Below are 27,307 nucleotides of genomic sequence, written 5' to 3'. Positions count from 1 at the left end.
CAGTGACTGATGTGGTGTACTCCTCAATGCCATTGGAAGAATCCCGGAACATGTTCCAGTCTGTGATAGAAAAACAGTCCTGTAGTTTAGCATCTGCTTTATCTGAACACTTTTTTAGAGACCGAGTCACTGGTGCTTCCTGCTTTCATTTTTGCTTGTAAGCAGGAATCAGGAGGATAGAGTTGTGGTCGGATTTACCAAATGGAGGGCGAGGCAGAGCTTTGTACGCGTCTCTGTGTGTGGAGTACAGGTGATCTAGAATTGTTTTCCCTCTGGTTGCACATTTAACATGTTGATAGAAATTTGGTAGAACCGATTTAAGTTTCCCTGCATTAAAGTCTCCGGCCACTAGGAGTGCCACCTCTGGTTGAGTGGTGTCCTGTTTGCTTATTTCCTTATACAGCTGACTGAGTGTGGTCTTAGTGCCAGCATGTCTGTGGTGGTAAATAAACAGCCACGAAAAGTATAGCTGAAAACTCTCTAGGTAAGTAGTGTGGCCTGCAATTTATCACAATATACTCTACTTCAGGTGAGCAAAATCTAGAGACTTCCTTAGATTTCGTGCACCAGCTGTTGTTTACAAATATGCACAGACCGCCCCCCCCCCCCCCCCCGTCTTACCGGAGTGTGCTGTTCTATCCTGCCGGTGCAGCGTATATCCCGCTAGCTGAATATCCATGTCGTCATTCAGCCCCGATTCCGTGAAACACAGGATATTACAGTTTATGATGTCCCGTTGGTAGGATATTCGTGATCGTACCTTGTCTAATTTATTGTCCAATGATTGCACGTTGGCGAGTAGTATTGACTGTAACGGCATCTTTCCCAGTCGCCTTCTCCGGGTCCTGACCAGGCATCCAGATCTTTGTCCTCTGTACCTGCGTCGCTTCCTCTTGTAAATAACAGGGATGTCGGCCCTGTGGGGTGTTTGGAGAATGTCTTGTGCGTTGCCCTTGTTGTAGAAATAGTGTTATTTGGATAGTGTTATTTGTCGAGAGAAATTTCTTAAGTCTAAAGAAATAGGATGAATTATTTTCTCCCTCCTAAATTCATTTTTTTCCTAGATCTAATAAAGGCTCCTTCTGCTTTTAATCTTTATATATTATCCAGTTTATTTAATATATATATATTATCCAGTTTATTTCATCTCTACATGTTATCCAGTTGATTTAATCTCTATATAATATCCAGTTGATTTAATCTCTATATATTATCCAGTTTATTGAATCGATTTATATTATCCAGTTTATTTAATCTCGATATATTATCCAGTTGATTTAATCTCGATATATTATCCAGTTTATTTAATCTCAATATATTATCCAGTTTATTTAATCTATATATATTATCCAGTTTATTTAATCTATATATATATTATCCAGTTTATTTAATATATATATATATTATCCAGTTTATTTAATCTCTATATATCATCCAGTTCATTTAATTTATATATATTATCCAGTTTATTTAATCTCAATATATTATCCAGTTGATTTAATCTCGATATATTATCCAGTTTATTTAATCTCTATATATCATCCAGTTGATTTAATCTATATATATCATCCAGTTTATTTAATCTCGATATATTATCCCGTTTATTTAATCTCTATATATTATCCAGTTTATTGGGTCTATATAGATTATCCAGTTTATTTTGTAACTCAATCAGTTCTATCTTCTCCTCTCCTGGCTGGGGACCTCTGAAAAAGGCAAGGTATCTTAATGATCACCTTTTCCTCCTCATCTCTTGTGGCCTTAGCAAGATTACTACCATATTTTCTAAGGGATTTGGACACCTCAAATGAAAGAGCTCCCACATTTTGCAATAAGATTTTTCTTCAAAAGCCCTTCCCAAAAGTGTGAAAGCAGATCTTTAATCTCAAACTTAACTATATCATTATTTAATAACGAGCTATTTAGCTTCCAGTATGAAGCTCTACCAAGGTTAGTATAGGGGGTAAATATTTTGATATCAATGTGCAAGGAGATTTGTAGATCAGTCAGTCGGCAGTCGCCTGCAGTCATTTTGATGCTCTCCAACACGGCCTCTGTCTTCCATCTGCTCTTGTAAACCACATATGTCAGAGTCAAGGCCCGCGGGCCACATCCGGCCCGCAAGAAGGTTTTTTACGGCCCCTGGGATGATCTTGATTTATTATTAGAACCGGCCCGCAGCAAGCCGGCAGCCCGCAGATCTTTTACACGCACCAATACTACATTTCCCACAATGCAAAGGTGACGCACCGAGCAGTAGGCTGCTTCATTTCAATATTTATTGGCACAGCAGTCGTCAGCATCACAGTAAAATTAACTTTCAGATACCCATCAAAAATGGCAAAACGGAAGGTGGATACTGAGAACCGGGGGTTTCAAACAAGGTGGGAGTCGGAGTATATGTTCACGAAGGTAGCTGGAAAACCTGTGTGTCTTCTGTGTGGAGAAAGTGTGGCGGTACTGAAAGAGTATAATCTGAGACGACATTATGAAACGAAACACGCGGACAAAAACAAGAATATGGACATGGAACAAAGGCTACAAAAGGCAGAGGAATTAAAACGAGGCCTCAAATCTCGACAGGCTCTGTTCAAAAAAGCCAAATCACAAGGCCAGGCTGCTGTCAAGGCCAGTTTTATTTTGGCAGAAGAGATCGCTAAATCAGCCCGGCCATTTACGGAGGGGGATTTCATCAAAAACTGCATGATTAAAGTTTGTGACGAAGTTTGCCCAGAAAAAAGGCAACTCTTTTTAAATGTGAGTCTGAGCAGAAACACCATTGCCGAGAGAGTAGACCAGTTGTCCATCAATCTAAAAGAGCAGCTTGTGAAAAAGGGAAAAGATTTTATTGCATATTCCTTGGCTGTGGATGAGAGCACCGACATTTCTGACATTGCCCAGTTGTCAATTTTCATCCGCGGAGTGGACTCCAACCTAAGCGTGACAGAGGAGTTTTTGGCTTTACGTCCTATGCATGGCACAACTACGGGGCATGATTTGTATGAAGAGGTGTCAAGATGTGTAAATGAGATGGAGCTGCCTTGGGAAAAACTCGTGGGTTTGACAACCGACGGAGCACCTGCGATGTGTGGACACAGGAGCGGACTGGTGGCGAAGATACGGGAAAAGATGCAAGAGGAAAACGCGACAGGTGAGCTGACAGCTTATCATTGTATCATACACCAGGAAGCGTTGTGCGGTAAAGCCTTGAAAATGGAGCATGTAATGAGCATCATCACGCGCACAGTTAACTTTATCAGAGCCAAAGGTTTGAATCACCGCCAGTTCAAGGCATTTCTGACGGAGTTAGAAACGGAGCATGGTGATTTGCCTTATCACACAGAGGTGCGATGGCTAAGCCAGGGAAAGGTGCTTCAAAGATGTTTCGAGCTTCGTGAGGAGATTTGTCTGTTCTTGGACAGCAAAGGGAAAGACACAACACAACTCCGAGACGAAATGTTTCTGTGTGAAATGGCTTTTCTGTGTGACATTACGAGTCATCTGAATGCAATAAACTTGCAGCTGCAGGGTCGGGATCGTGTCATCTCTGATATGTACAGTACAGTGAAGGCATTTAAAACCAAACTGACTCTGTGGGAGACGCAGATGCGGAAAGAAAATTTGAGCCACTTTCCCAGCTGCCAGACCATGAAAGAGAAGCTCTCTACCAGTGCGTTCCCGAGCACACAGTTGGCTGATAAAATAGGTATGCTTGCCGCTGACTTTCGACGCCGATTTGCTGACTTTGAAGCACAAAAAAGCAGGTTGGAACTGCTCGGTAACCCATTTGCTGTTGACGTGGAAAGCTCACCACCAAACCTCCAAATGGAGTTGATTGACCTCCAATGCAATGATGCACTGAGGGCAAAATATGCGGCAGTGGGTGCTGCGGAGTTCGCCCGTTTCCTCCCCGGCACAATGCCCCAGCTGCGCATCCAGGCTGCTCAAACGTTGTCTATGTTTGGCAGCACATACCTGTGTGAACAACTGTTTTCTTTGATGAACCTGAACAAAACATCACACAGAAGTCGACTTACTGCTGAACACCTCCACTCAATTCTGAGGATTTCTTCAGCTCAGAGCCTTACCCCGAACATTGATGAACTTGTGGAAAAGATGGGACACCACCAAGTATCACCCTCAACCTCAAACAAGTGAACATTACTGTGCAATCACATATTTAGAGTTTTTACTCAGTTCAAGTTTAAAAGTTAAAATTTAATATTTGTTTTCACTGCATGTTACTTCTCCTTAAACAAAGTGTTGTTTTTGATTAATAGATTTTTGCACTTTATTTTTTTGTATTTCAATCCAATTATATTTTAAAAATATTTCAGTTGAGTGGATGATAGAAAATTGCTATTATTGTTTTTTCTTTGAAGTAAATTTAGCCCACTTTTGCTAAAATAGAAAATATAGTCTACTGATGGTGCCTTGAATACCGGTTTCTTTCATTTAATGTTCATGTTATGGGGATATTTATATAAAGGAAATTTGTCTTTTGTGTCTGTTGAAAATTAAAGATTACTGACAGAGCCATAAGAAAATATTGCTTTATTTATCTGATCATATTGTAATATATTTGTTAGGTTTTCAGTAGGTTCAATTAGGTTCACTAGACTATATGCGTCATTTAAAAAAATTTCAATGAACATTCGAACAGTCCGGCCCTCGTCTTGTAGCTGATTTTTTTATTTGGCCCTCCGTCCATTTGACTTTGACACCCCTGTTGTAAACAATCACTGAAACATGGAAATATTGCGGTGTGGGAACCCTAACCCTATAAAGGTGTGTATCAATTTAACTTTAAATTGATACACACCTTTTTAAGGTTAGGGTTAAGGTTCCCACACAGCCATATTTCAGTATATATAATATATCGGTGATATGAAAGATAAGATCCTTATGCTTCTAAAACCTCACTGCAAGCGATGGTAGTTAATTTTCAGACCAAGCGTCAGGGCTCTTAATAAACCCCCATACAGAGTACGCCTTCGCCCAATAACTCGTATGTGGGAGTCATGATGATCAAGGGCTAGTGGGGGAACAAGAGTGGATGTTACAGGACATCCTAGCAGAGGGTGGCGTAATTTCTCACACAGCGGCGGGTTCAGGTTCCGCACACGGATGCACAGTGGGTAGCGACTGTTGCTGAATGCGAACGGCTGCCATTTTGATCTGAAATAACTAGGATCTGTGTTTCTTTGGCGCAATAATAAATGGTTTAACTTAGTAGATACAATAGCTTTTTGCTTTCAGTTTTGACGCAAAATGCTTTCCGCAGCCCAGTTACTCGATGAGTTGATGGGTCGAGACAGAAACTTGGCCCCCGACGAGAAACGATGCAACGTACGCTGGGACCACGAGACCGTAAGTTAGCCACTTTGTTAGCTTTAGCCAGCTCGCTGGAAACAATTTCGTCCGGTTCTTGTTTTCAGTGAGTCGTTTTATAGGTAGGTAGCTAGCAAACTGACGTTGATATTGATGTGTTTGCTTAAACGTAATAGCTGGCTACATACATGATGCTCGCTAGCTAACAGCATCCTAACTAGCTATGAACTAACGACCGCCAGGGTCGGGTGTTAGCTAGCTAAGCAGTAAGTTAACGCGTTAGCTACAATTGAGGACAGCATGTTCCTCTCAGGCCCAACCCCCTGACCCACGAATCCGCATTCAACATTTAAACTAACGAGCAACACTGGCCCTGTACTATATATAGCTCGCTAGATAACGTTATATAGTAGTTAATGAGTAACTTCGCCAAAGACAACATACGAGTTTGCTAACGACGGCTAGCTACAGGTCCACTGACAACTGGGCTAGCTGGTTTGCTTAAATAAAAACAAGTGGGTACTTTTAACGTTATTTGCAGACATCAGCCGAATGTGAAACCGTAATGGAGACACACTAACGTTCGGTAGCTGCGAATTTCAGTCAACATTGACATTTGTATTGGCTCAAAGTTAGACATTAGCTAGCTTAGTAACCTTATGCTATGTCGTTGTCAATGTAACGTTAGCTAGTTAATCAAGTTGCATGAGTCTAGAGTCAAATCACATTTTATTTGTCGCATACACATATTTAGTATCTGTTATTGCGGGTGTAGCCAAATGCTTGTGTTCCTCCTAGCTCCAACAGTGGAGTAATATCTAACAATGTACACATCTAAAAAGTAATGTAACATGCAGTGCATTCGGAAAGTATTCAGACCCCTTGACTTTTTCCACATTGTTACATAACAGCATTCTAAAATTGATTAAATTGTTGTCCCCTCAATCTACACACAATACCCCATAATTACAGAAAGGTTATTTTTTTTGCAAATGTATTAATAATGAAAAAAAATGAACATTTACACAAGTTTTCAGGGTTCCTGAGTGGCGCAGCGGTCTAAGGCACTGCATCTCATCTCAGTCCCTGGTTTGAATCCAGGCTGTATTACATCCGGCTGTGATTGGGATTCCCATAAGGCGGCGCACAATTGGCCCAGTGTTTTCCTAGGCCGTCATTGAAAATTAGAATTTGTTCTTAACTGACTTGCCTAGTTAAATAAATAAATAAAATAAGTATTGTGGCCCTTTACCCAGTACTTTGTTGAAGCACCTTTTGGCAGCGATTACAGCCTCAAGTCTTCTTGGGTATGATGTTACAACCTGTATTTGGGGAGTTAATCTCTTCAATGCAGATCCTCTCAAGCTCTGTCAGGTTGGATGGAGAGCTTCACTGCACAGCTATTTTCAGGTCTCCAGAGATGTTCGATCGGGTTCAAGTCCGGACTTTGGCTGGGCCACTCAAGGACATCGAGGCTTGTCATGAAGCAACTCCTGCGTCTTCTTGGCTCTGTGCTTAGGGTCATTGTCCTGTTGGAAGGTGAACCTTTGCCCCAGTCTGAGGTCCTGAGCGCTCTGAAGTTGAGCGGTGCCTGCTTTCCCCCAGACGTGACGCTTGACATTCAGGCCAAAGATTTCATCAGACCAGAGTAGCTTATTTCTCATGGTCTGAGTTAGGGATGCACAATATATCGGTGAACATATCAGTTCATTGAACCATTCATGAAAATGCTCCTGTGGAACGGTCGTTAAGACACTAACAGCTTACAGACAATTGGGTCACAGTTATGAGAACTTAGGACACTAAAGAGGCCTTTCTACTGACTCTGAAAAACACAACGAAAGATGCCCAGGGTCCCGGCTCATCTGTGAACGTGCCTTAGGCATGCTGCTAGGAGGCATGAGGACTGCAGATGTGGCCAGGGCAATGAATTGCAATGTCTTTACTGTGAGACGCCTCAGACAGAGCGACAGGACGGACAGCTGATCGTCCTCGCAGTGGCAGACCACGTGTAACAACACCTGCTGCACAGGATCGGTACATCCGAACTCCCCCACCCCCCCAGAAATGTCCGGGAACTTGCTGGTGCCTTGGTGGAAGGGCGGGGTAACATCTCACAGCAAGAACTGGCAAATCTGGTGCAGTCCATGAGGAGGAGATGCACGGCAGTACTTAATGCAGCTGATGGCCACACCAGATACTGATGTTTACTTTTTACAGTCTGGTTAGTGTGTGTGTGTGTGTGGGGACTGTAGTTACGACTCTTGCACTGAGATGCTGTGCCTTAGACCGCTGCGTCCATGTGTGTCTTAACTATTTAACTGAACTAGAATGCTTAAAAGCCTACTAAAATTTTAAATATCTTATCGGTATTGTTTTATTTGGCAAGGAAAATATTGGATATTGGTATCGGCCAAAAATGTCATATCGTTACATCAGTAGTCTGAGTCCTTTAGGTACCTTTTGGCGAACTCCAAACGGGTTGTCATGCGTCTTTTAATGTTTAGTGGCTTTCGTCTGGCCACTCTATCATAAAGGCCTGATTGGTGGAGTGCTGTAGAGATGGTTGTCCTGGAAGGAACTCTGGAGCTCTGTCGGTGACCATCGGGTTCTTGGACACCTCCCTGACCAAGGCCCTTCTCCCCCGACTGCTCAGTTTGGCTGGGCGGCCAGCTCTAGGAAGAGTCTTGGTGGTTCCAAACTTCATCCATTTAATAATGGAGGCCACTGTTCTTGGGGCCTTCAATTCTGCAGACATTCTTTGGTACACTTCCCCAGATCTGTGCTTCAACACAATCGACAATTCCTTTGACCTCACGGCTTGGTTTTTTGCTCTGAAATGCACTGTCAACTGTGGGACCTTATATAGACAGCTGTGTGCTTATCCAAATCATGTCAAATTAATTTAATTTACCACAGGTGGACTCCAATCACATTGTAGAAACATCTCAAGGATGATCAATGGAAACATGATGCAACTGAGCGCAATTTTGAGTCTCATAGCGAAGGGCTTGAATGCTTATTTAAATAAGGTATTTCTAAAAAAAATTTGTGTATTTTTATGCAACATTTTCTAAACCTGTTTTTGCTTTGTCATTGTGGTATTGTGTGTAGATTGAGGGGATTGTCTGTTCACTTAATCAATTTTAGAATAAGGCTGTAACGTTACAAAAAGTGAAGGGGTCTGAGTACTTTCCTAACGCACTGTGTGTATGATGGGCCAAATGGTTACCTCTAAAAAATATTAGAATTGGCATTATTACCAAAGCAAAAGTCACTAGCTACTAATTTGGTTCATCAGTGAGATTAGGCTAATCAATGTTTGAAGATGCATGTTTGATAGAAGATCCATGTTGCATTTCCCAACCAGTTTGCAAGCAACATTTTTGGCAGGCCCTGCATTGAAGAGGTTTTGGGTTTTGTGGCTTCTTATTTCCCAAAATCATGCAACTGTTGGCTCACTAATGACGTGGCTTATCTTTTCTCCCTTCCCTTGCAGACCTGTAAGTACTATCTCTGTGGATTCTGCCCTGCAGAATTATTCACAAACACCCGGTCTGACTTGGGTCCCTGTGAAAAAATCCACGATGAAAACCTTAGGAAAATGTAAGTTTGACCTTTTTTTCCCATCACTTTTTGTTGTTTGTGTTATAATTAAGCAATAAGGCCTGAGGGGTGTGGTAAATGGCCAATATAACATTCGTAACCAGTTTATAATAGCAATAAGGCCCAAGGGGGGTGTGGCATATTGCGAATATACCACGTCTTACATCTGTTCTTAGGGACGGCACAACGCAGAGTTCCTGGATACAGCCCTTAGCCATGGTATATTGGCCATATACCACACCCCTTCAGGCCTTATTGCTATTATAAACTGGTTGCCAATGTAATTAGAAAGGTAAACAAGTAATTTTGTATTATACCTGTGGTATATTTAAGCAATAAAACCTGGGGGGTGTGGTATATGGACAATATACCATGACTAAGGGCTGTCCTTAAACTAGTATCACATGTCTATAGCGTATAACATGGAATTACAGGTGAATAACTCCCTTTTCATCCCTATGTGCACCAGGTATGAGAAGAGCTCCCGGTTCATGAAGGAGGGCTATGAGAGGGACTTTCTGCGCTACCTGCAGTCTCTCCTGGCCGAGGTGGAGAGGAGGATCCGCAGGGGCCACGCCCGTCTAGCCCTGTCGCAGGCCCAGCAGGCCGCAGGAGTAAGAATATATATAGATATACTCAGTCAATGCCCATAGGTTCGCCACTATAGAGAACACAGAACTCAACATGGAAACCTAGGCCAACCCTTGTATTCGGTTTGTCATGTTCATCAATGTTGTTAGATTATGCTGACTGGACCTTTCTCCAGCAGGGGCCTGGTGGTCCTGTGGGGAAGAACGAGGAGAAAGCTACAGTCCTGACAGAGAAGATCGAGGACCTAGTCATGCAGGTGAGCTGCCTGCACAATTACAGTTGAAGTCGGAAGTTTACACTTAGGTTGCAGTCATTAAAACTTGTTTTTCAACCACTCCACAAATGTCTTGTTTACCTCTCTAGGGTACGTGGGACGCTAACGTCCCACCTGACCAACATCCAGTGAAAGTGCAGGGTGCCAAATTCAAACAACAGAAATATCACAATTAAAATTCCTCAAACATACATGTATTATACACCATTTTAAAGATAAACTTGTTGTTAATCCCACCACAGTGTCCGATTTCAAAAAGGCTTTACGACAAAAGCATACCATGCGATTATGTTAGGTCTGCACCCAGACACAAAAAAAACAGCAATTTTTCCAGCCAAAGAGAGGTGTCACAAAAAGCAGAAATGGAGATAAAATGAATCACTAACCTTTGCTCGTCATCAGATGGCACTTATAGGACTTCATGTTACATAATACATATATGTTTTGTTCGATAAAGTTAATATTTATATCCAAAAATCTCTGTTTACATTGGCGCGTTATGTTTTGCCTCCAAAACATCCGGTAAAAGTGCAGAGCCATGTCAATTTACAGAAATGCTCATCATAAATGTTGATGAAAATATAACTGTTATGCATGGAATTAAAGATATACTTCTCCTTAATGCAACTGCTGTGTCAGATTTCAAAAAAGCTTTACGGAAAAAGCACACCATGGAATAATCTGATTACAGTGCTCAGAGACCAAAACAAGCAATACATGTTATGGAGTCAACAAAAGTCAGAAATAGCATTATAAATATTCACTTACCTTTGATCTTCATCAGAATGCACTCCCAGGAATCTCAGTTCCACAAATGTTTGTTTTGTTCGATAAAGTCCAATGTTTATGTCCAAATACCTCCTTTTTGTTCGCATTTAGTACAGTAATCCAAATGCGCAGGCACTAGGTCCAGACAATGTCAAAAAAGTTATATTACAATTTCTTAGAACATGTCAAACGATGTATATAATCAATCTTTAGGATGTTTTTATCTTAAACCTTCAATAATGTTTCAACCGGAGAATTCCTTTGTCTTTAGAAATGAAAGGGAACGGAGCTAACTCTCACGGGCGTGCGCCTGACTGAGCACATGGCCTTCTGGCAGACCCATGACTCAAATCAGCTCTCATTCTCTCCCACCTCACAGTAGAAGCATGAAACAAGGTTGTAAAGACTGTTGACATCTAGTGGAAGCTTTAGGAAGTGCAATATGACCCCACAGACCCTGTATGTTGGATAGGCAAAAACTTGAAAACCTACAGACCTCAGATTTCCTGCTTCCTGGTTGGATTTTTTTCTCTGGTTTTTGCCTGCCATATGAGTAATGTTATACTCACATACATCATTCAAACAGTTTTAGACACTTCAGAGTGTTTTCTATCCAAATCTACTAATAATATGCATATCCTAGCATCTGGGCCTGAGTAGCAGGCAGTTTACTCTGGGCACACTTTTCATCCGGATGTGAAAATACTGCCCCCTACCCCAAAGAAGTTAACAGTTTCTGGAGAGACCTGAAAATAGCTGTGCAGTGAAGCTCTCCCTCCAACCTGACAGAGCATAGTTTTGGCAAGTCAGTTAGGACATCTACTTTGTGCATGACACAAGTCATATTTCCAACAATTGTTTACAGACAGATTATTTCACTTATAATTCACTATCACAATTCCAGTGGGTTTACAGAAGTTTACATACACTAAGTTGACTGTGCCTTTAAACAGCTTGGAAAATTCCAGAAAATGATGTCAGGGCTTTAGAAGCTTCTGATAGGCTAATTGACATCATTTGAGTCAATTGGAGGTGTACCTGTGTATGTATTTCAAGGCATACCTTCAAACTCAGTGCCTCTTTGCTTGACATCATGGGGAAATCAAAATAAATCAGCCAAGACCTCAGAAAAAATGTAGACCTCCACAAGTCTGGTTCATTATTGGGAGCAATTTCCAAACGCCTAAAGGTACCATGTTCATCTGTACAAAAAATATTACGCAAGTATAAACACCATGGGACCACGCAGCCGTCATACCGCTTAGGAAGGGGACACGTTCTGTCTCCTAGAGATGACCGTACTTTGGTGCGAAAAGTGCAAATCAATCCCAGAACAACAGCAATAAACCCTGTGAAGATGCTGGAGGAAACGGGTACAAAAGTATTTATATCCACAGTAAAACGAGTCCTATATCGACATAACCTGAAAGGCTGCTCAGCAAGGAAGAAGCCACTGCTCCAAAACCGCCATAAAAAAGCCAGAGTACGGTTTGCAACTGTACATGGGGACAAGGATCATACTTTTTGGAGAATTGTTCTCTGGTCTGATGAAACGAAAATAGAACTGTTTATAGTGGTATATAGTGGTGATCCTAACTGACCTAAGAAATAACTTTTACTAGAATTAAATGTCAGGAATTATGAAACTGATTTTAAATGTATTTGGCTAAGGTGTATGTAAACTTCCCACTTCAAATGTACATGGACCCTACACTACCGTTCAAAAGATTGGGGTCACCTAGAAATGTCCTAGTTCTTGGTCCAATAAAATTACATCAAATTGGTCAGAAATACAGTGTAGACATTGTTTGCTTTTATTTTTTCTTTCAAAAACAAGGACATTTCTAAGTGACCACAAACTTTTGAAATGTAGTGTACATGCATCCATCATGTGAAGGCCTACATTCATGCAGGACACATACTCTGGAGTGAGTAAGTTGTTTTCTATGTCAACAAAGTTGCCGTTTGAATGTGCTGTGTTCAGATCGAGGAGTTGGGCTCTGAGGGCAGAGTGGAGGAGGCCCAGGGGATGATGAAACTGGTGGAACAGCTAAAGGATGAGCGAGAGCTGCTCAGCTCCACCCCCTCGGTGAGTTACTCCCGGTTCTTTCTCACTCCATCAGCATTGAGATCAACTCAGTTATCTATTTAGTAAGCCTTTAGTATGAATTCAATACTGTGAACACCCGGGGATGAATGCATTTTTGGTTGAAAGTACTGTGCTTGTAAAACTAAAAGTTATCCTGATTGATTCCAGACGATTGAGACCTTTGCGGCCCAGGAGAAACAGATGGAGGTGTGTGAGGTGTGCGGGGCGTTCCTCATTGTGGGAGACGCCCAGTCCCGGGTGGATGACCACCTGATGGGCAAGCAGCACATGGGCTACGCCAAGATCAAATCCACTGTGGAGGAGCTCAAGGTAAGGTTTGAAGGATTGTTCACTCCCAAGTCAATGTTTGTCAAGATTCCATATATGCCATTTGTTGTACTGTATGCTTTAATACCCATGAAAAGGAAGTATAATTTAATCATTTTGACTGTTGCTGTTTTGAAAGACCAGTATGTTGATATTGCTGATGCAGAAAAACATTCGGTCATATAATTTAATTGTTCATCATGAATGATGAATGAATGATTTTCTGTTAAGGAGAAGTTGAATCGGCGATCCGAAGACCCCGCCGGAGAAGACAAGGGAGAGCTAGAAAGCAAGGACTGGGAGCGTGAGAGGGAGGAGAGGGAGACTAAGCGCAAGTTGGAAGAGGAGGAGAAAGAGAAGGAGAAGGAGAAAGAGCGCGAGAAGGAGAAGGAGAAAGAGAGGGAGCGAGTGAAGGAGCGGGAGAGAGAGAGGGAGCGAGAGAGGGAGAAGAGAGGAAGGAGGAGCCACTCGAATAGCCGCCACTCCAGCCGGGCGTCGGACCGTAAGAGGAGTCGTTCCCGGGAACGCCGGCGGTCCAGGAGCAAGGAGAGGGAGCGCAAACGTAGCAGGTACTGTACTGTATGGCACGTAGACTAGTCTTATGGCTGATTCACACTATAGGTCGCCCCCCAACTGTACTGTGCTGGCTCGTTAATTTTCCTTTCAAATGGTCTTTTCCAGCACGGTCCCAGCAACTACGGTGGATGCTTAACCCATAAGAGTCTAAGCTGGGGGAGGGGGTCTACTAAGCTATAAGGAATTGTGTTAAGGTCATACCAAATATTATTTTGCTATTTGATTTGGTATTTTAAGACTCCTTGTATCACACTTTCTTAAAATAAATGTTAAACATATTTGATGAAAACATTTTTTGGCCTTACTGCTATTAGCCTATACAAACGCATTGAATAACAGATTCACTACATGGAACAACAAATAGTCCCAAAAAGACATCTGAAGGTAGTTTGTACTGAAGTGTCTGTCCTACATTGAGAAATTATTATTTTCTTTTTAAACATGTATTTAACCCCTTATTTTTTCCAATTAACAGTCCATATATACTTCCATAAATGTTTTCAACTGGTACCGGTGGTCCTTCAGACCAGTCTTGAGGCCTTAGAGCAGAACAACAGACATGTTCTTGAGTCTCACCTTTTACATATTAGTGTGTACCCCAAACTGTTTGGATGCTACAGACAGAAGTTGGCAGATTGGCTGTAGTGACTTCTGACAAGTCCCAAGACGCTGTAGAGCAAAACGGAGAACACCCATCGTGTTCATGCCAGTCTCATCTTTCCATAGAGGGGTCATAGTAGTTCGGACGCTACAGACGATTTTGTGAGAAGAGTGATTTTTCGGGATGTCTCATGGTCTGACAAACACCGCATCACTGCAGATGCAGAAGTGTTAACATAGGTGGATGCAGTGGATCGAGACACATCCATTGCAAAAACAACATATCTCTACCTTAATCTGAAATATTTTTATGGAGATATTATTATGCTAATTAGTTTTCCGTGGGGTGCGGACATCGACCTTAGGGGGTTAACCAGCCCAGTACAGCTCTGCCTGGCCCTATAATGTTAATCAGGGATCACAGTTCATGTGTTTGTGAAAAACTCACTCGTTGAACGTTCCACTGCTCTGCTCTTGAGTGTGTCGTGGATTAACATGTTCCTGTGTCCTGTGTTTTTCCACAGAAGCCGGGACAGGGACCGGGAGAGGCGGCGCAGCCGGGAGCGTTCGGACAGGAAACGGCGCTCCCGCAGCCGGGAGAGGAAGAGGTCCCGCAGCTCGGAGCGCAAGTCTCACCGCCACCGGAGCCGCAGCCGGGACAAGGACAGGACGTCCAGAGACAAAGGTGAGACATGGGACAAGTTGTCAAACACATTTAGAATAATCACAACTCAGATCTTGCAGGTTTCTTGCAGCAATAGCAGGTTTTTTTCTGAATCTAAAAGGGGCTTAGGTGGTGGACGTGGCAATGCGTGCGGTCCATCCGTCGGCGTGGCTGAATTTTAGAGAATATTTTAGAGGCGGTGTAGAGAAATGTTTGAATTTAAGTGAATTTCTTAGTTATACAAATTTCCCCATTGAGCTGCAAGAAAATGTTTGTTTTAAAGCTAATTTCCTGCAATTCTATTCATTTTGCCATTGCTAATGCGGTGTTCTTTTACTCAAACATAAAATCAATACTGCTAAATTCATATTTTTTAAATTCTCCTCGACTGTCTAGCTTTTCTTTTGGTGATTGTTAGATCTCAAAGACTACCATTTCTTTCCCTATTATTTATTCTAAATACTCTATCTGGTTTGTCGTTTAAGTTTACACTGAAGCGGTTTCCATCCCTAAAATTTATAAAATAAATATACTTTTTTACAGATTGGACTTAGGTGGCCTGAAAAACACTTAGGCGACCCGCCTAAAGATTTAAACGGCGGAAAAATCCCTGACTAGACCTTTTACCCACGTTTGGTTTAGTGACTCCACACTTGTGATTGAGCTGGTGATGCAACAACATTTGGACCATAATGGTCCCTACCGAATTCACAAGTGTGATCTGAAGTGTGTCCTACTCTAGAAGTCTTTGTCATGACTGTTTCATACCTCCATCCCTCCCAGAGCGTAAGGAGCCGGAGGAGAGGAGAAGCAGCTCCAAGAAGGACGAGGTGTTAGAGGATGACAAGCCTTCCTCTGACGTGGCCAAGCCTGGGCCCGTGGAGGCTGAGGCTCCTGCCTCCACTCTGGGCCTGGCCCTTCTGGCCAGGGTCAACGGGGCTGCTCAAGACGAACTCCATTCTGAAGGTGACACTCAGTCCAATTAAAACTGATCTGATAGGACCTCAGATCAGGCTCAGGTAAGTGCGCCCTCCCCCGTCATCCTGGCTCTCAAAACACACACCCCTCCCCCATCTTCCCTCTCAAACCTCCCCCTCCTGTTCTCCTCTCCCCCTGTTTACTTTCAGTTCTATTGCCTTTGATTTGTATGTTGTATCTTTATCCTGTTGTTTTGGATATAGTGCATCGTAAGTATGCACTGAAGATGGAGCTAGACCGATGATGAGAGAAGAAGGTAGAAACAGAGGTCACAAAGCCCAGAGGGAAAGACCAGTGTAGTCCTGAAAAACATACCTGGAGGTACCCCTCGTTTTGTATCGGTTATATACATGCATACATATTATATATCTCTATATTTGGTCTATTGGACAAAAATCTCTTCCAAATTTAAATCCAAGCATTTCTTTCTGCCTGTATTGCCTCTTGTATATTTTTTTTCTCTTCAGTGATGGTGGCAGTAACCATGTGTTTTAATTTGTCGATTTTCATAGCCTATGGAACGTATTAAAGTGACTGTTTGTCTAGAAATGTGGACATGTATCCACACATAGACACACTGCATTTTACAGATACTTTAAAAGTAAAGTGAAGCTATATATGGAAGGATCCATACTATTTCTTTGACCTACTGAATGCACAGTCTAAAACCATTTTTTCTCCCACTGCCATGGATATTGTGTTCTATATACAGCTCTCTGTTCTCTGATATGTATTGTAACACAGTGTGTTGGTTAGCATTGGGCTGATGATGGAAGGGTAGGGGTTAATGAATGATTGCAGCTGACTTCCATACCTCACACAGCGTTGGTGTTGAGTGAGTGAGCGACCTCATGAAAGAAAAAGGCAAATTAATAAACCCTCAAGGATCAAACTGTCAAACTATTCAGGTACTCACCCAGGTACTCCTTTCTCTACCCACATCCATTTCTACTGAATGCTGTTGCCTGTGAGCTTACTGCTCTTTATCATGACTAAAGCTTGATGTGTATTGTTTTTTGTTTCTCCTTTGCTTTTTTGGTGTTTTTTTTCATCTTTTAAAGGTTGTTTTTGAAGTATTTATTACCAGGAAGTGATGATGATGATGATGATAAGAGGTACAGGTGAACTTGTTTGATATCCTCCAGCTGTCTAGTTTAATTAGATGTGGTACTTATTAGTGGACCTGCCTTTCAGGACTTCATTGACTTTGAAAGTGTACCAATTTATATTATTTACATGCTGTTAATTGAAAACTTAATTTTGGCCCATGTTTGATATCGATGGTTATATCTATCATCCAACTAACATTCCTCAGTTTAGGTTTGTCTACAGTTCATTTTATGAATGGATATCAAGCAGGTTCCATAAATCTCAAAATAGGATGGTTAAAGCTTTTAAAGTTGAGTTCTATTGCCTTATACTGTGTCCCAAACTGAGTGTGAAGAGCAGGGCGGCCATCGTCAGCTAATGTCCACTAACATTAAAGGGCTGTTGGAGAAACGTCCACAAAATTCCAGGATGTTCCCTGCTCCAAAAATGCAATTTAGTTTTCCCCAATGTTAGCTAGTGTTAGTTTTAGTTTATTTTCCAGTTCGTTAGATTAGTTACCATTCCTCTGTGACATGTCTATAGGGGGATTTCTGTATGTATAGTTGATGATAACAGCTTGTGGCTGCTACAAGCTGTGTTACCAGGATCTTTGCTAATGTGTCACCTCTTTGACCGTTTGTGCACCCCAGGGGACGCTGGGAAATCTGGAGGAGGAAGATCTGAAGACCACCTGTCGCTCCACCCTGAACCTGTCTCTGCGCTGCTTAAAACAAGGTGAACCACAGATGTAGTGGCTTATTAAAACAACTGTGACATCTAAATCACAACAAAAGACACGTGTGTAAAGGTGCCCTCTGTTGTCCTCCTGTTGTTTTTTTTGGAAGATCACATTTTTAGCGCAGGACCAGACATTCTTCATTCAGTTTTCCGTTGTATTTCTTTCCTTCATTGTTTCTGATATAAAGGACCTTGTCTAGTAGCTGCTGAGGTAGAATGGTACATTAAGGCTTTTATCTATGTTCTGTTGCTCATGCAGTTTTTAGGACAAATAAAAACCGTGCTTGTTTTGGTTTGTAATGTCAGGTTTCCACTCTTTCACGGTTTGACTTTTTTGGGGAAATCAGTTTGGGAAGTGTTTGTACAATGTTAGTCAGGAGCATCTCTTTCTCTCCTCTCTCCTTCCCACCCACCAGATCTCACACCCACTGACTGATCTCTCTAGCCCCTTACTGTAAAATATAGTGAGATTTGAATTGATCTTTTTTTGTTCTGATTTTTAAGCCTGTTCATCTTGATCAATAAAAAGAGAGCTTGAATGATGTCTGTGGATTTGTTTGACTATTGTGTTAGGAATGCTGATTTAGGGTCAGTTTGGCCTTTTAAGTCTTAATAAATAAGAGGTTGGAACTGATCCCGACAACATAATTTCTACTCTGAGATGCTTTGTGAATACAGACCCCGGCTCATTAGAATCTACTTCGAGGATGAGCCCCACTGGCTCTGTATAAAACCCAGAGATTTTCATTCATCAACGGTAGCTGACTCTCACTCCATCTTTGTCTCTTTCACTTGCTCTGTCTTTTTGGGACGGCAGGTAGCCTAGTGGTTAAGCAACTGGCTAGGTATTCCCTGTCTACCATCCAGCAGCAAGATGGGAGCTAGATAACTGAGGGAGTTTGGTCTGATTATGGTCCTAATAAGGATGCTTTACTAGCCTCTCGCCCTTCCCTGGATCACACTTTAGGGCCGACCTGAACCCCACTGTGCTGGCTCAGCAACTATAGTGAATATAACTTCTAGTGAATGTGTAACGAGGCCAGCCCCAGTAGCCTAGTTTGGCTTAGTCGCGCCTTTTTATTGGTGTGATTTCGGCTTTTCAGTCTCAGAACTGACCTTGTCAACCCAGCAGGCAATTAGACAACGCAGCGGGCGTTTCTAGACATGATCAGAGCAGTGTAATTAATAATTAAGGGTGGTGGGGACAGTGTACAGGCTGGGTTTGTGCCTGCCTCCTGTGGCTGGTCTGAGTGACCACTGGAGCCCAGCCAACTGCTTAAGGATTAGTGCCACGGTCTAAGTGATTGTACTGGGTGTAGACTGCACCTGCCTCTTACAGAGGGGAATTGGGTCTAGGGCTTGTAGCCCGATTGATGATAAATCGTGATTAGGGCCAAAAGGTTTCCCAAACCAAGTGACCTGCTGGCCATAAAGTATTAGCAATTGAGAATATTTGATTAAACACGTCAAAACCATACCTAATAACACTATCATTAAACACTGATAGCAATGGTTTTATCACAGAGACAAGGGCCGGAATCATAAAGGGAAGGTCCCCTTTTCAGGACCCTGTCTTTCAAAGATAATTAGTAAAAATCCAAATAACTTCACAGATCTTCATTGTAAAGGGTTTAAACACTGTTTCCCATGCTTGTTCATTGAACCATAAACAATTAATGAACATGCACCTGTGGAACGGTTGTGAAGACACTAACAGCTTACAGATATGAAAACTTAGGACACTAAAGAGGCCTTTCTACTGATTCTGAAAAACACCAAAAGAAAGATGCCCAGGGTCCCTGCTCATCTGCGTGAATGTGGCATAGGCATGCTGCAAGGAGGCATGAGGACTGCAGATGTGGCTAGGGCAATGAATTGCAATGTCCGTACTGTGAGACGCCTAAGACATCGCTACAGGACGGACAGCTGGTCATCCTCGCAGTGGCAGACCACGTGTAACAAAACCTGCACAGGATCGGTACATCCGAACATCACACCTGTGGGACAGGTACAAGATGGCAACAACAACTGCCCGAGTTACACCTGGAACGCACAATCCCTCCATCAGTGCTCAGACTGTCCGCAATAGGCTGAGAGAGGCTGGACTGAGGGCTTGTAAGCCTGTTGTAAGGCAGGTCCTCACCAGACATCACCGGCAACAACGTCACCTATGGGCACAAACCCACTGTCCCTGGACCAGACAGGACTGGCAAAAAGTGCTCTTCACTGACGAGTCGCGGTTTTGTCTTACCAGGGGTAATGTTTGGATTCGTGTTTATCGTCGAAAGAATGAGCGTTACAACGAAGTCTGTACTCTTGAGCGGGATCAATTTGGAGGTGGAGGGTCCGTCATGATCTGGGGAGGTGTGCCACAGCATCATCGGGCTGAGCTTGTTGTCATTGCAGGCAATCTCAACGCTGGGCATTACAGGGAAGACATCCTCCTCCCTCATGTGGTACCCTTCCTGCAGGCTCATCCTGACATGACCCTCCAGCATGACAATGCCATACTAGCCATACTGCTCGTGCTGTTCGTGATTTCCTGCAAGACAGCAATGTCAGTGTTCTGCCATGGCCAGCGAAGAGCCTGCATCTCAATCCCATTGAGCACTTTCCCCCCAGAAATGTTCGGGAACTTGCAGGTGCTTTGGTGGAAGAGTGGGGTAACATCTCACAGCAAGTACTAGCAAATCTGGTGCTGTTCATGAGGAGATGCACTGCAGTACTTGATGCAGCTGGTCGCCCCCCCCCCTTTGTTCAGGGACACATTATTCCATTTCTGTTAGTCACGTCTGTGGAACTTGTTCAGTTATGTAAATACAAATATTTACATGTTAAGTTTGCTGAAAATAAATGCAGTTGACAGTGAGATGATATTTCTATATAGTCTATATACAGTACCAGTCAAGTTTTGACACACCTACTCATTTTCTTAATTTGTACTATTTTATACATTGTAGAATAATAGTGAAGACATCAAAACTATTAAATAACACATGGAATCTTCTAGTAACCAAAAAAGCATTAAACATTTTATATTTGAGATTTTTCAAAGTAGGCACTCTTTGCCTTGATGACAGCTTTGCACAGTCCTGGCATTCTCTCAATCAGCTTCACCTGGAATGCTTTTCCAACAGCTGAGCACTTGTTGGCTGCTTTTCCTACACTCTGCGGTCCTACTCAAACCATCTCAATTGGGTTGAGGTCGGGGGATTGTGGAGGCCAGGTCATCTGATGCAGCACTCCATCACTCTCCTTAATGGTTAAATAGCCCTTACACAGCTTGGAGGTGTGTTGGGTCATTGTCCTGTTGAAGAACAAATGATAGTCCCACTAAGTGCAAACCAGTGGTAGCCATGCTGGTTAAGTGTACCTTGAATTCTTAATAAACCACTGACAGTGTCACCGGCAAAATACCGTCACACCATGCTTCACGGTGGGAACCACACATGTGGAGATCGTCCATTCACCTACACTCTATGTTTTACAAAGACACGGCGGTCGGAACCAAAAATCTCAAATTTGGGCTCATCAGACCAAAGGACAGATTTCCACCGGTCTAATGTCCATTGCACGTGTTTCTTGGCCCAAGCAAGTCTCCTCTTATTGGTGTCCTTTAGTAGTGGTTTCTATGCAGCAATTCGACCATGAAGGCCTGATTCACGCAGTCTCCTCTGAACAGTTGATGTTGAGATGTGTCTGTTACTTGAACTCTGTGAAGCATTTATTTGGACTGCAATTTATGAGGCTGATAACACTAATGAACATATCCTCTGCAGCAGTGGTAACTCTGGGTCTTCCTTTCCTGTGGTGGTCCTCATGAGAGACTGTTAACTCTAATGAACATATCCTCTGCAGCAGTGGTAACTCTGGGTCTTCCTTTCCTGTGGTGGTCCTCATGAGAGACAGTTAACTCTAATGAACTTATCCTCTGCAGCAGTGGTAACTCTGGGTCTTCCTTTCCTGTGGCGGTCCTCATGAGAGACAGTTAACTCTAATGAACTTATCCTCTGCAGCAGTGGTAACTCTGGGTCTTCCTTTCCTGTGGCGGTCCTCATGAGAGACAGTTAACTCTAATGAACATATCCTCTGCAGCAGTGGTAACTCTGGGTCTTCATTTCCTGTGGCGGTCCTCATGAGAGACGGTTAACTCTAATGAACTTATCCTCTGCAGCAGTGGTAACTCTGGGTCTTCCTTTCCTGTGGCGGTCCTCATGAGAGACCGTTAACTCTAATGAACATATCCTCTGCAGCAGTGGTAACTCTGGGTCTTCCTTTCCTGTGGCGGTCCTCATGAGAGACAGTTAACTCTAATGAACTTATCCTCTGCAGCAGTGGTAACTCTGGGTCTTCCTTTCCTGTGGCGGTCCTCATGAGAGACAGTTAACTCTAATGAACTTATCCTCTGCAGCAGAGATAACTCTGGGTCTTCCTTTCCTGTGGCGGTCCTCATGAGAGACAGTTAACTCTAATGAACTTATCCTCTGCAGCAGTGGTAACTCTGGGTCTTCCTTTCCTGTGGCGGTCCTCATGAGAGACAGTTAACTCTAATGAACTTATCCTCTGCAGCAGTGGTAACTCTGGGTCTTCCTTTCCTGTGGCGGTCCTCATGAGAGACAGTTAACTCTAATGAACTTATCCTCTGCAGCAGTGGTAACTCTGGGTCTTCCTTTCCTGTGGTGGTCCTCATGAGAGACAGTTAACTCTAATGAACTTATCCTCTGCAGCAGTGGTAACTCTGGGTCTTCCTTTCCTGTGGCGGTCCTCATGAGAGACAGTTAACTCTAATGAACTTATCCTCTGCAGCAGTGGTAACTCTGGGTCTTCCTTTCCTGTGGCGGTCCTCATGAGAGACAGTTTCATCATGATGGTTTCTGTGACTGCACTTGAAGAAACTTTCCAGATTGACTGACCTTCATGTCTTAAAATAATGATGGACTGCAATTTCTCTTTGCTTATTTGAGCTGTTCTTGCCATAACATGGACTTGGTCTTTTACCAAATAGGGCTATCTTCTGTATACCACCCTTGTCACAAAACAACTGATTTGCTCAAATGCATTAAGAAGGGAAGAAATTCCACAAATGAACTTTTAACAAGGCACACCTGTTAATTGAAATGCATTCCAGGTGACTACCTCATGAAGCTGGTTGAGAGAATGCCAAGAGTGTGCAAAGCTGTCATCAAGACAAAGAGTGGCTACTTTGATGCATCTCATATGAAATACTGTTTTGCTTTCTACATGATTCCATGTGTTATTTCATAGTTTTGATGTCTTCACTATTATTCTACAATGTAGTAAAGGGTAGTAAAAAATAAAGAAAACCCTTGAATGAGTGTGTCAACTTTTGACTGGTACTGTATATATTGATTTGTATTATTATTACCCCCCCTAAGGAGGAAACATCTTTTTTTTTGTTTTTTACAGCTTTTCTGCTACATATACATACATTTTGCAAACACATTTTACATACAGTGGGGCAAAAAAGTATTTAGTCAGCCACCAATTGTGCAAGTTCTCCCACTTAAAAATATCAGATGCCTATAATTTTCATCATAGGTACACTTCAACTATGACAGACAAAATGAGAAAAAAAAATCCAGAAAATCACATTGTAGGATTTTTTATGAATTTATTTGCAAATTTTGGTGGAAAATAAGTATTTGGTCAATAACAAAAGTTTATCTCAATACTTTTTTGTATACCCTTTTCTGTAAGTCTTCACAAGGTTTTCACACACTGTTGCTGGTATTTTGGCCCATTCCTCCATGCAGATCTCTAGAGCAGTGATGTTTTGGGGCTGTTGCTGGGCAACACGGACTTTCAACTCCCTCCAAAGATTTTCTATCGGGTTGAGATCTGGAGACTGGCTAGGCCACTCCAGGACCTTGAAATGCTTCTTAGTAAGCCACTCCTTTGTTGCCCGGGCGGTGTGTTTGGGATCATTGTCATGCTGAAAGACCCAGCTACGTTTCATCTTCAATGCCCTTGCTGATAGAAGAAGGTTTTCACTCAAAATCTCACGATACATGGCCCCATTAATTCTTTCCTTTACACGGATCAGTCGTCCTGGTCCCTTTGCAGAAAAACAGCCCCAAAGCATGATGTTTCCACCCCCATGCTTCACAGTAGGTATGGTGTTCTTTGGATGCAACTCAGCATTCTTTGTCCTCCAAACACGACGAGTTGAGTTTTTACCAAAAAGTTATATTTTGGTTTCATCTGACCATATGACATTCTCCCAATCTTCTTCTGGATCATCCAAATGCTCTCTAGCAAACTTCAGACGGGCCTGGACATGTACTGGCTTAAGGAGGGGGACACGTCTGGCACTGCAGGATTTGAGTCCCTGGCGGCGTAGTGTGTTGCTGATGGTAGGCTTTGTTACTTTGGTCCCAGCTCTATGCAGGTCATTCACTAGGTCCCCCCGTGTGGTTCTGGGATTTTTGCTCACCGTTCTTGTGATCATTTTGATCTCACGGGGTGAGATCTTGCGTGGAGCCCCAGATCGAGGGAGATTATCAGTGGTCTTGTATGTTTTCCATTTCCTAATAATTGCTCCCACAGTTGATTTCTTCAAACCAAGCTGCTTACCTATTGCATATTCAGTCTTCCCAGCCTGGTGCAGGTCTACAATTTTGTTTCTGGTGTCCTTTGACAGCTCTTTGGTCTTGGCCATAGTGGAGTTTGGAGTGTGGCTGTTTGAGGTTGTGGACAGGTGTCTTTTATACTCATAACAAGTTCAAACAGGTGCCATTAATACAGGTGGAGGACAGAGGAGCCTCTTAAATAAGAAGTTACAGGTCTGTGAGAGGCAGAAATCTTGCTTGTTTGTAGGTGACCAAATACTTATTTTCCACCATAATTTGCAAATAAATTCATAAAAAATCCTACAATGTGATTTTCTGGAATTTTTTTTCTCATTTTGTCTGTCATAGTTGAAGTGTACCTATGATGACAATTACAGGCCTCTCATCTTTTTAAGTGAGAGAACTTGCACAATTGGTGGCTGACAATGCTTTTTTGCCCCACTGTATATATATATATATATATGTATATATATATATTCTGTTGGTGGCGAAACATTTGTATCATAATTTAAAATGGAAAAACTCAGTGTTGAAGTGTTTTTTGTATCAGTTCATTAAACCATGATTTATGCAATGCACCGTTTAAAGGCAATGTATTCTAGGTAAACACTGCAGATGTGGCCTGGATTGAGTCCCGGCCAAGGTTGTAAATTTGAAGACTGAAATGTCTTGGTAAAGCTCCCATACAGGTTCTGAAGTCTGGCTCTACTACATTGGCCCTGATCCACAGAGTTAAATGCTGTGGTTGACTCTCCTCTGCAGCACAATACAAGTGGTGATGAGAGCAGGTGTGCTGCAGTTTGGAATGGAACGTCTGTCTCTTTCAACTTGTTTCACTGCTATGCTTTAACCTCGGCAGAGTATGAGTAAATAGTATTTCAATTCTGTTTTAGTGGTCAGATCACTGTTCTCCAGAAAAAAGTAAAGGACCAAATTGCATTGCTGTTGTAAAACAGCCTACATGTAAATGTGATGTCACAAGAGCTTTACCAGCCAGGGGCTCCAATGCAACGTCATGCTTAGTGTCATCTTCCTGTTTGAAGTAGTCGTGTATGTGCTGGTTGTATTACCCAATATTTGCAGCAGGGGTCAGTGTGTAACTGCGCTGTGTCACTTTCACCCCAAAGGCTTTTGATGTGCCAGAACACGAGAGGGGAGTGTGTGTGTCTGCTAGTGAGTGTCGCACAGTCATTTACACACACACACTGGATCATTGAGAATAAGATCACTGACATTTGACCAGTGTCACACACACTACTGTATGTCAATAGCCTGCTATTTCTCCAACCTCAACCTTTCTGTATGTCAATAGCCTGCTATTTCTCCCACCTCAACCTTTCTGTATGTCAATAGCCTGCTATTTCTCCCACCTCAACCTTTCTGTATGTCAATAGCCTGCTATTTCTCCTACCTCAACCTTTCTGTATGTCAATAGCCTGCTATTTCTCCTACCTCAACCTTTCTGTATGTCAATAGCCTGCTATTTCTCCTACCTCAACCTTTCTGTATGTCAATAGCCTGCTATTTCTCCCACCTCAACCTTTCTGTATGTCAATAGCCTGCTATTTCTCCCACCTCAACCTTTCTGCATGTCATTGGGACCCTGGTATTTATCCTACCTCAACCTTTCTGCATGTCATTAGGACCCTGGTATTTCTCCTACCTGAACCTTTCTGCATGTCATTAGGACCCTGGTATTTATCCCACCTCAACCTTTCTGCATGTCATTAGGACCCTGGTATTTCTCCTACCTGAACCTTTCTGCATGTCATTAGGACCCTGGTATTTCTCCCACCTCAACCTTTCTGCATGTCATTAGGACCCTGGTATTTCTCCTACCTGAACCTTTCTGCATGTCATTAGGACCCTGGTATTTCTCCCACCTCAACCTTTCTGCATGTCATTAGGACCCTGGTATTTCTCCTACCTAAACCTTTCTGCATGTCATTAGGACCCTGGTATTTCTCCCACCTCAACCTTTCTGCATGTCATTAGGACCCTGGTATTTCTCCTACCTCAACCTTTCTGCATGTCATTAGGACCCTGGTATTTCTCCTACCTCAACCTTTCTGCATGTCATTAGGACCCTGGTATTTCTCCCACCTCAACCTTTCTGCATGTCATTAGGACCCTGGCATTTCTCCCACCTCGACCTTTCTGCATGTCATTAGGACCCTGGTATTTCTCCCACCTCAACCTTTCTGCATGTCATTAGGACCCTGGTATTTCTCCTACCTCAACCTTTCTGCATGTCATTAGGACCCTGGTATTTCTCCCACCTCAACCTTTCTGCATGTCATTAGGACCCTGGTATTTCTCCCACCTCAACCTTTCTGCATGTCATTAGGACCCTGGTATTTCTCCCACCTCAACCTTTCTGCATGTCATTAGGACCCTGGTATTTCTCCTACCTCAACCTTTCTGCATGTCATTAGGACCCTGGTATTTCTCCCACCTCAACCTTTCTGCATGTCATTAGGACCCTGGTATTTCTCTTACCTCAACCTTTCTGCATGTCATTAGGACCCTGGTATTTCCTCAGGGAGCGGGGCAGAAAGAGAGAACAGAGAAAGCGGGAGAGGGGACAGTCATGAACAAGTGAAAATGACAGGGAGCGATAGAAAAACAAACGGAGAGAGTCAGCCGGATGTGAGGCATAAATAACTTGAGTGAAAAAGGATAATGGGGATGGATGGTCATCTCTCTGCCTTCCCTCTTTCTCCTCCTTCCCTCCCTCTCCCTGTCACCTGCACACACATAGTCAGTAGTGTACAAGTGAAGGTTGAGTGGGAGAGCCGTCCATAGATTGTATCAGAGGGCCATTCATCAAGTGACAGTAAAAGCAGTAATGCAATGTCACTCGACTGTCTGTCTAACGACCCTGACTCAATCTCTCTCTCTCTCACACACACACACACACACCCACTATGTCACCTGTCAGTCATCTAGTAGTGAGGCCAGAGGACTCTCCTCCAGAGTCATGTATTACCTTTCGTCTGAGGCTGCTGTTCCAGTACTACCCATTATCACATATCATTATCACTTGTGCCTGTGAAACAGCTGGCCTACTCTTGCACATAAGGCTT

General features: G+C 42.8%; 1 protein-coding gene across 5 annotated transcripts in view; it reads left to right on the top strand.

Moving 5' to 3' along the window:
* The first annotated feature begins 5,026 nt into the window (after positions 1-5,026).
* The window catches only part of LOC110511897 (luc7-like protein 3), a 383,846-nt gene continuing 361,565 nt past the window's right edge, over positions 5,027-27,307 (top strand). The window contains exons 1-10 of one of the 5 annotated variants that reach the window (XM_036938914.2): positions 5,027-5,370; positions 8,831-8,937; positions 9,407-9,551; positions 9,707-9,784; positions 12,555-12,659; positions 12,828-12,989; positions 13,221-13,555; positions 14,687-14,847; positions 15,610-15,845; positions 17,544-18,173. In XM_036938914.2, the coding sequence (XP_036794809.1) occupies positions 5,272-5,370; positions 8,831-8,937; positions 9,407-9,551; positions 9,707-9,784; positions 12,555-12,659; positions 12,828-12,989; positions 13,221-13,555; positions 14,687-14,847; positions 15,610-15,812 (1,395 nt within the window). In that variant the 5' untranslated portion in view covers positions 5,027-5,271 and the 3' untranslated portion in view covers positions 15,813-15,845; positions 17,544-18,173. Of the gene's footprint in view, positions 5,371-8,830; positions 8,938-9,406; positions 9,552-9,703; positions 9,785-12,554; positions 12,660-12,827; positions 12,990-13,217; positions 13,556-14,686; positions 14,848-15,609; positions 15,846-17,543; positions 18,174-27,307 lie in introns of those variants that run through there. The other 4 variants (XM_036938911.2, XM_036938910.2, XM_036938912.2 and 1 more) reach the window with 4 other exon arrangements.

Source organism: Oncorhynchus mykiss, chromosome 12 (assembly GCF_057628025.1).
Source record: "Oncorhynchus mykiss isolate SJ-2025 chromosome 12, ASM5762802v1, whole genome shotgun sequence".
NCBI classification, from domain to species: Eukaryota; Metazoa; Chordata; class Actinopteri; order Salmoniformes; family Salmonidae; genus Oncorhynchus; species Oncorhynchus mykiss.
Note: the sequence above shows the minus strand (reverse complement) of the source record. Positions and strands in the feature narration are given on the sequence as shown.